The following is a 13,403-nucleotide window of genomic DNA, read 5'->3' on the forward strand; positions in this document are numbered from 1 at the left end:
AAAGGCAAACAATATGTTAATGGAGTGTTGAAAGACAAAGCATTAGTACAGATTAGGTGTTAATACACTGAATATTGAACAGCAGCAAGTGCAAACCTGAAAAAAAAACAGTGGGTAAGCAAACTGAACAAACTAAGATGAAATGAAATAAATGCAAAAAAAAATTGTAAAAAATGTAAAAAAGAATGTAAAAAAAAAGGAAGAAAAAATAACTAAAAATGAAAGTAAAATGGGGGGCTGTCATGCTCTGAAATTATTGAACTCAATGTTCAGTCCGGCAGGCTGTAGTGTGCCTAATCGGTAGATGAGATGCTGTTCCTCGAGCTTGCGTTGATGTTCACTGGAACACTGCAGCAATCCCAGGACAGAGATGTGAGCATGAGAGCAGGAGTGTTGTTGAAATGGTAAGCAACCGGAAGCTCAGGGTCCTGCTTGCGGACTGAGCGGAGATGTTCCGCAAAGCGGTCACCCAGTCTGCGCTTGGTCTCCCCAATGTAGAGGAGACCACACTGTGAGCAGCGAATACAGTATACTACATTGAAAGAAGTACAAGTAAATCGCTGCTTCACCTGAAAGGAGTGTTTGGGGCCTGGGATAGTGAGGAGAGAGGAGGTAAATGGGCAGGTATTACACCTCCTGCGATTGCAGGGGAAGGTGCCATGGGACAGGGACGAGGTGGTGGGGGTAATGGAGGAGTGGACCAGGGTGTCGCGGAGGGAACGATCCCTTCGGAATGCTGACAGGGGAAGGGAGGGGAAGATGCGACTGGTAGTGGCATCACGCTGGAGGTGGCGGAAATGGCGGAGGATGATCCCTGTGGTTGACAGGGCCCTCAACTGTGTCCGGCCCATTCCCCGCACCTCTACCCTCACCCCTTCCCCTCCCTCCCAGAACCGTGACAGGGTTCCCCTTGTCCTCACTTTTCACCCCATCAGCCTCGATATCCAAAGGGACCCTGCCACCTTCCCACCTCCACCCAAATTAACTCCGGGGTGGGAAGGGCTGTGAATGGCCTTGCCTGCCTGCTGTTCAATTAAGGGTCTCATCCCACCACCACCGGAATTAGCCCAGTGACAGCGGGCCTATCACCACATGTGTGCATTGCTTGCTGGCTCCATGGGAGTCCCTTGTTAAAGGGTACTTAGTGCCTGACCAAGAGACCTGGCATTGAGAAGGGGAGGGGGGGACCCCACTGAGAGCCACCTCCCTGCCCTTGCTGCCAACTGCCCCCACAACCCCTCCCCTATGACCCTCACCCCCGTGAAACCCCTCCCTTTGAGACTTACCAGTGGCCTGAGTCCAGGGCCTCGAGTGAGTGCTGTACTGGTGGCAGTCACTGCTTCCGTGGTATTGCTGCTTATTTAAAGAACTGCCAGCCTCTGATTGGCCAGCAGCTCTCAGCAGGCAGGACTTCCATTGTCAGGGTCCTTGATCCTGGGGAAGGCCCGCCACTGTCCAGTTAAGCGCCTAATTGGCACTTGATCTGGTGGGCCTTCCCAGAGAAGGTGATGTAAAATCCCAGCCCAGGTGTCACTACGTTCTACGGTTCCTTTTGTCCCCGGTGTTACAAAGGATGGGTCTGGCCATGTTGCCACAAAAATGCTCCATTCAGTTGGACCGTGCTGTACTACCTGTCTCTTGTGGAAAAAGTTGTACAGAAAGACACATTTGACCACAAGTCCATCAGGCAGTGGTCCACACGTAACCTCCTTGAGGCCCTGCTGGATAAGGAGATGGTGGATCCTGTCAGATGGTTCCCTGAACAGACTGTCAAAGTCATTTTGCCTCATCGTCAGAACTTTCAAACAAGCACCAAAACGTAGCTTGGTTGGTGATGAGAAGGGCCCTCCCCTTCCTGGGCCCCTGGAGTCTCACTGGCTCTGCACGCTGCCCTTGAAGTGGCTGCAGTGGGGAAGAGACTGTCCCCCACCTCCTTCTAGAATGTGCCTTTGCAAGACAGGTCTGGAAAGAGATGCAGTGGTTTTTGTCGAGGTTCATCCTGAGCAGCTCTGAAACACAAACTCTGAGCTCTATGGGCTGTTCCCAGGGACATACACTGAGATAAACATCAACTGCTGCTGGAGGACCATTAACTCAGTGAAAGTCGCACTTTGGTCTGCCTGAAAATTGCTGGTCTTCCAGTGCAAAGAGCTGTCGACGACCAAGTGTTGCAGACTCGTACACTCCAAGGTCCTGGTCTATGTGCTGAAGGATGCTCTAAAGCTTGGGGCAACCGCCGCAAAGGCTCAATAGGGAATGGACACTGTGTAGGGCCCTCCCGCCATAGTATACCAAGGGGCTAGAAACCGTGTAAAACCCCTCGGGCTATATGCGCCAGAAAATGTTTAACGTGTCATGCAACTGTACTTTGTAAATATTACCTGAAATGGTGAGGGTAGTGAGGCAGCTCAGGTACTGTATTGAAAGAAACCGATTGTATTGCACTTAATGTATTGTCAAATTTGAAGTGTTATGTGATGTATTTTTTTACAAATTTTATGAATAAGGTATATTTTTGGAAAAAAAAATGGATAGGCTGGGTCTCTTTTCTCTTGAAAAGAGAAGGCTGAGCAGTGACCTGATAGAAATCCTCAAAGTATGAAAGGGTTTGATAGAGTAGACAGCGACAGAGAGAGAGTTTCCACTTGTGGGGAAGAGCAAAACCAGAGGCCATCAATATAGGATAGTCACTGAGAAATCAAATAGGGAATTCAGAAGAAACTCCTTTACCCAGAGAGTGGTGAGAATGTGGAATTCGCTACCACAGGTAGTGGTTGAGGGAAAGCTAGATAAACATGAGGGAGAAGGGAATATGCTGATAGATGAGGAAGGATGGGGAGGAGGCTTGAGTGGAGCATGAATGCTGACATGAACTGGTTAGGCCAAATGGCCTGTTTCTGTGTTGTACATTCCATGTAATCGCATGTAACAATTTTACCCATTAAGCCCTGGTATCATTCTGGTGAACCTGCACGGTACCCTCTCCAAGGCCAGTACTTCCTTCCTGAGGCACAGAACTCCAGATGGGGCCAAAGCTCTTGACATTTTAAACATCACTTCCTCTTCATTGTATTCCAGCCCCCTCCAGATAAAGGTCAACATTCCATTAGGCTCTTTCATTAGTTTTTGTACTTGTAGCAGTAGCTTTTAGTGATTTGTGTACACAGACACCCTTATCCCTTTGCCACTTCACAATTCCTAATCTCTCATCATAAAAGGAAATTGTAGAATTCATGTGAAATCCTTAAGTAATGGTTAGGTTAGATTCTCGGAAGTACAGATCCCTGGAAGAGGATACTGAAGCATGCGGCAAGTTTGGATTCACCAATCTTTCAAAAGGGAGCTGAGAGAGAGGGAGACATTTCCTGGAATAGAAGAGAACTTGCTGTTTAGCAGGGAGTAGAAGGACTAATGTGGACTCCTGGAGCTTTATTTGGTTGATTTAGGGGGTTGGAGAGAAATTTTCCCCCGTTTTCAGTCAACTTGCCTCTGTTGCTTTTCCTGTCTTTGAAGATAGTTTGATTAGGTCAGGGGTCAGCAACCTACAGCTTCGAAGCCGCATGCGGCTCTTTAACATCTCACTTGCAGCTCCCAACCTTTTCCAGTTGGATCGCATTACCATGAGAAAAGCCTGAAAAAATATTTAGGTCAAGAAAAGTAAGAGCCATGTTTTTATTGTGAGGATAAAAAGCTAATCATTATGCTGTATTTTATGGTTTCAAATGATTATTTTAACGAAAAACATCATTGTGCTCTTAATAAACCTGTTTGAATGGTATAGCTACACCGTAGTTATAAATAACACCTTTGCTTCAAGGAACAGGTTTTATGTTTGTGACCATTGTTGTTTCTAATATAGCGGAGATGATAAATGTCTATTGGAAGCTTTTTTTTAATCACGAGAATCAATAGACAAAAAAATTGTCTTAATTCTACGTATCTTAACGTTTGTTTTAAAGATGACTTTACTGATAAAATTACAGTAAAATTCCATTTATCACAAGATAAATAACATATAAAAACATATTTTTATTACTTTTTTATTCAAAGTTAAAACATGCCGTTCTTCCATTAAATTAATAGGGTTTACCATCTTTATATTTTCTTTTCGAACACATACATAATTCATGCAAATCGATGCATAAAACCTGAACATGAATATACTGGAGATGTGAAGAAAAAAAAATCAAAAAATGTCAAAAAATGCAATAATTCAGTTAGGTCTACTTTAATTATTTTTTTCTATATAAGCAAATTATGCATTCTACAAGAAACACTTGGCAATTTGCAATGCATTTGGGTTAGAAATGGAGAATTCTTGTTTTGAGGTTGCTACTAGTTTTTATTTTATGCAATTTTTTTTTTAAAAGGCTCTTCAGGTTAAAAAAAGGTTGCTGACTGCTGGGTTAGGTGTTGCATCAATGGTGCATATTCATCTTCCATCTTTGGCTTCCTTGTCTCGAGAGACAATGGGTAAGCGCCTGGAGGTGGTCAGTAGTTTGTGAAGCAGCACCTGGAGTAGCTACAAAGGCAAATTCTAGAGTGACAGACTCTTCTACAGGCGCTGCAGAGAAAATTGGTTGTCAGGGCTGTTACACAGTTGGCTCTCCCCTTGCGTTTCTGTCTTTTTTCCTGCCAACTGCTAAGTCTCTCCGACTTGCCACACTTTAGTCCCGCCTTTATGGCTGCCCGCCAGCTCTGGCGAACGCTGGCAACTGACTCCCATGACTTGTGATCAATGTCACAGGACTTCATGTCGCGTTTGCAGACGTCTTTAAAGTGGAGACATGGACGGCCGGTGGGTCTGATACCAGTGGCGAGCTCGCTGTGCAATGTGTCTTTGGGGATCCTGCCATCTTCCATGCGGCTCACATGGCCAAGCCATCTCAAGCGCCGCTGGCTCAGTAGGGTGTATATGCTGGGGATGTTGGCAGCCTCGAGGACTTCTGTGTTGGAGATACGGTCCTGCCACCTGATGCCAAGTATTCTCCGGAGGCAGCAAAGATGGAATGAATTGAGACGTCGCTCTTGGCTGACATATGTTGTCCAGGCCTCGCTGCCATAGAGCAAGGTACTGAAGACACAGGCTTGATACACTCGGACATTTGTGTTCCGTGTCAGTGCGCCATTTTCCCGCACTCTCTTGGCCAGTCTGGACATAGCAGTGGAAGCCTTTCCCATGCGCTTGTTGATTTCTGCATCTAGAGACAGGTTACTGGTGATAGTTGAGCCTAGGTAGGTGAACTCTTGAACCACTTCCAGAGCATGGTCGCCAATATTAATGGATGGAGCATTTCTGACGTCCTGCCCCATGATGTTCGTTTTTTTGAGGCTGATGGTTAGGCCAAATTCATTGCAGGCAGCCGCAAACCTGTCAATGAGACTCTGCAGGCACGCTTCAGTGTGAGATGTTAAAGCAGCATCGTCAGTAAAGAGGAGTTCCCTCATGAGGACTTTCCGTACTTTGGACTTCGCTCTTAGACGGGCAAGGTTGAACAACCTGCCCCCTGATCTTGTGTGGAGGAAAATTCCTTCTTCAGAGGACTTGATTGCATGTGAAAGCAGCAGGGAGAAGAAAATCCCAAAAAGTGTGGGTGCGAGAACACAGCCCTGTTTCACGCCACCCAGGATAGGAAAGGGGTCTGATGAGGAGCCACCATGTTGAATTGTGCCTTTCATATTGTCATGGAATGAAGTGATGATACTTAGTAGCTTTGGTGGACATCCAATCTTTTCTAGTAGTCTGAAGAGACCACGTCTGCTGACGAGGTCAAAGGCCTTGGTGAGATCAATGAAAGCAATGTAGAGGGGCATCTGTTGTTCGCAGCATTTCTCCTGTATCTGATGAAGGGAGAACAGCATGTCAATGGTGGACCAGAGAACAAAGAACAGTACAGCACAGGAACAGGCCATTCGGTCCTGCAAGCCTGCGCCGATCTGGATGCCTGCCTAAACTAAAACCTTCTGCACTTCCGGGGACCGTATCCCTCTATTCCCATCCTATTCATGTATTTGTCAAGATGCCTCTTAAACGTCTCTTTGGTACCTGTTTCCACCACCTCCCCCAGCAGCAAGTTCCAGGCACTCGCCACCCTCTGTGTAAAAAAAAACATGCCTCGCACATCCCCTCTAAACTTTGCCCCTCTCACCTTAAACCTATGTCCCCTAGTAACTGACTCTTCCACCCTGGGAAAAAGCTTCAGACTATCCACTCTGTCCATGCCCCTCATAACTTTGTAAACCTCTAGAGGTTTAACAACAGAAAGACTTAGAGTTATACAACACCTTTCAGAACCTCAAGTCATCCCAAAGTGCTTTACAGCCAATGAAGTAATTTTGAAGTACGGTCACTGTTGTAATGTTAGAAATGTGGCAGCCAATTGGCACACAGCAAGCCCCCAAAAAAGCAATTTGACAGTGATCACATAATCTGTTTTATTGACATTGTTTGAGGGATAAATATTGGCCAAGATACCCGGGAAGAACTCCCCTGTTCCTCTTCGAATCGTGAGCAAGAGATCTTTTAGTCACCCGTGGGGACAGATGGGGCCTCGCTTTAACATCTCACCTGAAAGACAGCACCTCCGACAATGCAGTGCTCCCTCCGTTTTGCACTTAAGTGTCAGTCTTGATTATGCGCTCAAGTCTTTGGAGTGGGACTTGAACCCACCCCCACTGAGCCAAGGCTGCCATATACTAATAAATCCCCCATGGCAAGTTGGAGGATACATGGTTGTATAATGAACATTACAGTATATAACACACATGGCACAATTGAATGCAAACTAAAGAATTAAAAAGTGGAGTTTTTGCTTGCAGATGTTGGCAGAGGAGTGGCTGAGTCAAATGGTTAAAAAAATGCTGTAAATAATCTAAATGAAAGGAACAGAAAATGGCGCCAAACAAACCAAATGCATGCAAAAACGTAGCACGTGTGTGCAGGAAGACACTAGGTCCTGTTTACATTGTTGCCCCTGACTAAGGGAGCAAAGCCCAGATGATGAGGTGGGCCAGTGAAGGAGGAGAAAAAAATTTGACTCCCATGAGCATGCTAGGCCTCTAAGAAAATGCTACTGTAGGAATTTCAAATGATATGGCCTATTGTATAAGATTAATGCATTTAACCCAAATTGGATTTCTTTTTTTTTGTGTTTATGATGTTATTTATGTAGACTCGCATTCAACTGGTCAGAAACCAAGATGGCAATTGATGGTAAATAGTTAGAAGAAGTGATTTAACTCAGTTATTAAATGGCAGCTTGCTTTGAGAAACAACTGAGTGCTTTGAGAAATTGGTGTGCAGGTTTGTAAAAAATGAAAATAATTTTTGGAATGCAGGCATCGCTGGCCAGGTTGGCATTTATTGCCCCATCCCTAGCTACTCTGACAGTGACTTGCTAGGCCACTTCATTGGGCAGTTAAGTGTCAACAACATTGGTGTGGGACTGGAGTCACATGTAGGACAGAATGGGTAAGGAGTGAGGTTTTCCTTCCCCAAGCGTCTTTAGTGAACCAGATGGATTTTTACGACAATCCAACAGATTGATGGTCAAATTTTGGCTTCTTATCTCCAGCTTTTTTTTAAAAGCCAAATTTAAATTCTCAATCTGCCATGGTGGGATGTGAACTCTCTGGATTATTAGTCTAGTAACATAACCACTTAAACATACGAATGCATTGACCACCACACTGCCGTACCAGGTTCCTCCGATGTGATGGATACTGATAGCTTCCCCTATCTGTTGAATATTTGAGCAGATCAGCATGTTTAACTGATTATTTAAACCAATCAGAAAACATGTGTCATTCTGGATGTGATGTACATGTTAAATATGACATGCAGATTTAAGGTGTGACCAGCACTTAATGCAAGACTTATAGTTATACAGATAGACGGTACTGCATTATCATTCAATGAACATGAACTTTATTCTACTGTTTCATATTAGCAGAATATTATGGTTCAGAACAATGCAGTTTAAAATTCACAATGTTACAATTTTAAGCAATGAAACGAGTAAAGAAAACATGGTAAAAATCAATTCTGTTTTACAGTACGTTTCCTTGCACCGTATAATACTGAAATATTAACACTTTGCATTGATTTAGCGATAACTGCATGCTTGCCTTTGAAACTATATAGTGTGACACAAGTCTTTGAATAATTCAGAGCAACAGTACTTAATAAATAGGATTTACAGAATGATTGTTCTGACAGCCTCAGCTATCATCTTCCCAAACAGTGAAATAAAAATCACGTGTTCAGTCTGTGCATTTGTCCATTTTGATCACTTAGCATAATATAAAAGTATTAAACAGAATCTTATATTAATTGTACATACCAATATACACTGAAGTGTAGCCAAAAATACGATCTAAATATTTTGTTTACTATATACATTATACAGTTGGAATCAGGCAAGTCTCCTTCGCCAGTAAAATAATTCCCCAGATCAGACAGCCATGTCTGACTTCAGACCCACTGAAATATATCAAATATACATTCCTGTTCATGAAATGCAGATCCTTTTTTAATAATCAGCATGGTCTGTGGGCACCTGACTTGTTCACTGAACTTTGCAAACATTACAAGCTGGGCTTTCAACCAACAGCTTTAATGTGCTCACTTGCTGAGAGTTCACAGCAGCAGTTACCTTTTTATATAAACTAATTTCCATTGTCTGCAGACAGACCTCCTTCTGTTGGCGTGTAGTGGCAGAACCAGTCATGAGGTTCTGTGTGTTTAAACAATCACAGCAGCAGTGCAGGAATCAGCCCTCGTTTAGCAGTCTTGAAAGGCAGATGCAGAATGAAAGTTACACATTCAAAATCTGTACTTAAATTGTTTTAGATAAGGTTGGATATTTGAAACTAGAGCCTAGGGGTAAACAGTGTTTTTTTTTAAAGAAAAGGTTCCTTCTTTGAAGCGTATTTTCAGCATTGTTTTGGAGTGCTGGCTGACTGCACAAGAAGGAAGCTTCTTAAAAAGCAGGCATGTATACCCCAGACAACAGGTAGTATTCTTCTGTAACCACAGCACACAGACAAAGCTTAGGAGAAAAACTCAGACCCAATTTTCAAATACTGACAGGAATTGTTAACCTTTATTACTGAACAACATTCTTTTTTAGGTTGGCGGGTGCGGGGGGGTGGGGGGGGGGAAGAAGGGGCAGAATCCAAATGAACAAGATTTTTTTTAAAACCTCTGATGAATACTTGATCAAAAACGAATCTGCCAGCATTCCTTGTTCAACACTTGAAAGTCCCCGCAATAACTTCTGTTTACGTTTTACAATCTTGAATTGAAAACTGAAGAAATTTGCCTTTAGCAGAATCAACAGGTAACAAATTGTGCCTTGGCTGCCCGTGGTAGATTTGCACTGGTTAATTTTACACAGCCCATTCTTGCTGTTGTTTGCCCAGCAACCATTGTACTTCCAACGGTCTCCCTGCAGCATCAGTGGCTTGGTATTAACATGGCTCAAGTAGTGTAGACTGCCACTACACAAGGCACATAACCAACAAACTCATTAAAACAAGTGGTAATTGATCACTGACAGACTCTTGCAGAAAGTAAGGAGCAAGGTCCTTTAGAACCTCTCGGGGTGGTTTCATGAATGGGAGGTATATAGTTATACATAGATGCCCTCTGGGTTAAAGCCTGAAATCAGCGGGTTCTGAAGAAGTCTCAAATTGCTGGGCAGCTGCCGTGCTGAACTGGGCCATTTCAGCGAACCTGTTGGAGTCAGTGACACTGGAGGAATGAAAAACAGCAGCATTAAAATCACTTTATAAAACATATTTAAGCCTACAGCAAGGACAGTCTTACAATGTATACATCCACAGTTCCACTTGACATAAAATATGATGTCTATAATAAAACAAAAGTGTATTTATGATTGTCACTGGTTTAGAGGTCTGCTTTTGGACCCAGAAGTCAGAATCTTTACCTCCGCTTCCAACCGCTGTACATTAATCGTATCTGCCAGCTGTAATTCTGTTCAGTAATGTGAACCTGGGCACCATCCTGTGGTGGAAAGTGATTATTGCAACAGCACATTTTTCCACCAAAACTTTCTCAAGCTGTCAGGTCCTAACCCAGCAATTTATGTACTTAAGTTACATCTTTAAAACCAAAGGTCAGAAATCTACGACCTGCAGTGAAGCTGTAAAACATTAGGCTGAGCTTATACAACTTGAACAATGTTAAAAAAATATATAGGAAGCACAGGTGGCAATTAGACCGATAAAAGTCTTATAATGAGATACAGTTTCATTTATTTTTTGTAAGCTTATCATTGTTCACCATTGCAATATCCTGAAATAAAGGGCTGAATTTTTGGGCCCTGCCAAGGGAGCGAACAAAGGCAGGCGGGATCCGAAAATGGTTTCCCAACCTCATTCCCGGTGCAGGTCGTTTTGGCCAAGCTGGGAGTGCAGGGTCCGGCAGGGCTATTCTCCTCCACAAGGCGGGCAGCCAAGAAGGCTCATTAAGAGCCCGTTAACCAGGTGTTAAGGAGGCCGACTGGGATTTTCCAGTCAGCCTCCAGTTTCCCGATGCGACGGGGGCAGTTCAACTGCCTGAAGGTGGGCATCCAGCAGCAGGCCAGGGTGCCAACGCTCCAGGCAGACCCACCCTGCCTGCCTGTGTAGGGGTGCACTGTAGAGGGATTCCCCCTCCCCACAGTGGTGGCCTGGCTGCTTTTTATGACTATTTAAAGTTTTAAAAAAAGTTGTTGACAGGGTGTCTCCATGTTGAAGTGCTCTCTCAGTTACTTACCCTTTATTGCAGGCTGCAGTTCTTCTCAAGATGGAAGGTCTCTGGCCCTCCTGATTTTGACATCTCACCTGCTGCCCTTAATTGGACAGCGAACCTGTCCCCGTGCCAATGAAGGGGGCGCATCATGAAAATCCCAGGTCACTGACTGTTTCCTCCCAGGGCGGGTTAGGGACCCGGAAACAGTTCCAATTCCTGTTTCCTGCACCTGAAGCAAATATTCAGGCCAAATTGTATGGAATGATCAATAACTGTCTTGTGCATTTTTAATTAGAAAGAAGTAAATAACTTCATGCAAAGTTTCAGAAATGATTCAAGTACTCATTCAAAAATGAGATTAGAAGATTAGAGGGGTGACCTAACACAGGTCAAGATTATGCAAGGGTTCGATAGGGTAGATGTAGAGAAGATATTTCCACTTGCAGGTGAGACCAAAGTAGGTGTCATAAATATATAATATAGTGTTACGAGGTGAGAATGGGGTCTAGGGGTTCCCTCTCAGCCTTTTCCTGGTTTGGTGGTAACAAGGTTTAATTTTTTAAAAAACACCGTGTTTTAGCCTCCCTCTCAGTGAGTCCTTGCTCACTGCTCTCTAATTGTAATGGCAAAGAAATCAACCAGACAGGTTTTCTCAGATTTAAAGAAGAAAAGTGTAAGTTTATTAACCTTAAAATGCTAATTCAGTTAAAACTAATCAAAATATGTGACATGACTGTGCTAGCATGCATACACAATAAACACACATACAAATAGAGACAGAGGAGAAGAAAGAAGGGGAAAGGTTTGAAGTAATAGCTGGAGTTCAGTAACTGGTTTTGGATTTGATGTGAGGTCTTTGAAGTTAAGTCTTGCAGTTCTCGTTGGGGTCCAGTGCACACTTTCAAACTCGTTTTGCTGGTCTTCTGAATTGAGGCTTAGGTTACTTCCATGATTAGCTCCTTGTATGGAACAGTCTCTCCTGCGAGAATTTGTGGATTTCCCCCAAGCTTACCAAACACTCCTCAGTTGGTGGAGGGGGGGGGGGGCAGGGGTGGAATGCTGGCTCTAACACATACAAAATCTATCCGGCTAATTGAATCAGGGAGGCACTCCCATTGTTTTCTTCGGGCAACTGTCTTTTAGAATGCAAATGTGCAGCCATGTTTTCAGCCACTGCTGTGATCTTTTTAAACAAGTTATTTCAAGTCCAGTAACAGTTCAAAAATAATGTTCCATATGACGAAATTAATATGTCTCATTTTGGCAGGTGTGGCTTATCGGCACACCTCCACATCCAGCGGAATGAAATGTGATATTAGGACAGCATTTCATTATAAAAATAGAAAGAGAAAGGATAGGAAAACACACATGCATTTCTCTCATTCATTAAGAAATTCTAAAAATTGTTACAGCCTGTCTTTCCTTTGTAGCAGTGCCGCTTTAAGCTGCCCCTTTTCCCTTGAGGTGGATCTGAGATAGTTATGTGTTGCCCAAAAAGTTTCTTCACTATCAGCCTGCAATACGTTGGGATTGGGCATCCCAATAAACATGCGATTTTTGGGGAGGTTTGCAGTTTGCATATTTCCATTACTGCCTGGGTGCCTTTGTTCCTGTTGAGGTCTGCAAGGGGAGGGTTAGATTTAGTTAGCCCTGGTTTGGAGTTCTGCTCATGAGAGTTGGCAGTGGGTGGATCCACTCTGAACTCTCAGTGCTTTGATGAGTCATGTAAGTGCTTTTCACTTTAGGCTATGGTTGGTTCCCTTTTCTCCTGACTGTGGGGGTGGATTCTTTGCTCATCTTCCCTTTGTCCTCTGTGACACTACTGCTTGCAGGTATTTGTCCAGATTCTACTGCACTCCCCTGTGGCACTTCGACTAGGTGAGGCATCACGCTAACAGTTTCTCTGCCTCTTGAGGACTCTCAAACTGCTGTCTTATGCATTCAATGCCCATCCCTAATTGCCCTTGAGAAAGTGGTGGTGAGCTGCATTCTTGAACCACTGCAGTCCATATTAGGTAGGTATACCCACAGTGCTGTTTGGAAGGGAGTTCCAGGATTTTGACCCAGCGACAGTGAAGGAACGGGGATATAGATTCAAGTCAGGATGGTGTGTGGCTGGGAGGGCAACTTGCAGGTCGTGGTGTTGCCATGCATCTGCTGCCCTTTCCCTGCTATGTGGTAGAGGACATGGGTTTGGAAGGTGCTGTCGAAGGAGCCTTGGTGTGCTGCTTCAGTGCATCTTGCAGATGGTACACACTGCTGCCGCTGTGCTTTGGTGGTGGAGGGAGTGAATGTTTGGGGATGGGCTGCTTTGTCCTGGATGGTCTCGAGCTTCTTGAGTGTTGTTGGAGATGCACTCATCCAAGCAAGTGCAAAGTATTCCATCACACTCCTGACTTGTGCCTTGTAGATGGTGGACAGGCTTTGGGAAGTCAGGAGGTGAGTTACTCGTCACAGGACTCCTAGCTTATGACCCGCTCTTGTAGCCACTCTAGTTATATGGTGACTCCAGTTCAGTCTCTGGTCAATGGTAACCCCTAGGATGTTGATAGTGGGGGATTCAGTGATGGTAATGCCATTGAATGTCAAGGGGAGATCGTTAGATTCTCTCTTGTTGGAGATGGTCATTGCCTGGCACTTGTGTGGC

The 13,403-nt window shown here is 44.2% G+C and overlaps 1 protein-coding gene across 8 annotated transcripts in view; it reads right to left on the bottom strand.

Annotated features, from left to right (window-relative positions):
* Positions 1–7,953: 7,953 nt before the first annotated feature.
* Positions 7,954–13,403, bottom strand: part of rassf8b (Ras association domain family member 8b) — a 114,067-nt gene continuing 108,617 nt past the window's right edge. For all 8 annotated transcript variants that reach the window (XM_068058845.1, XM_068058838.1, XM_068058839.1 and 5 more), the window contains one exon: positions 7,954–9,754. In XM_068058845.1, the coding sequence (XP_067914946.1) occupies positions 9,633–9,754 (122 nt within the window). In that variant the 3' untranslated portion in view covers positions 7,954–9,632. The remainder of the gene's footprint in view (positions 9,755–13,403) is intronic.

Source organism: Heterodontus francisci, chromosome 27 (genome assembly GCF_036365525.1).
Source record: "Heterodontus francisci isolate sHetFra1 chromosome 27, sHetFra1.hap1, whole genome shotgun sequence".
Classification (NCBI taxonomy): Eukaryota; Metazoa; Chordata; class Chondrichthyes; order Heterodontiformes; family Heterodontidae; genus Heterodontus; species Heterodontus francisci.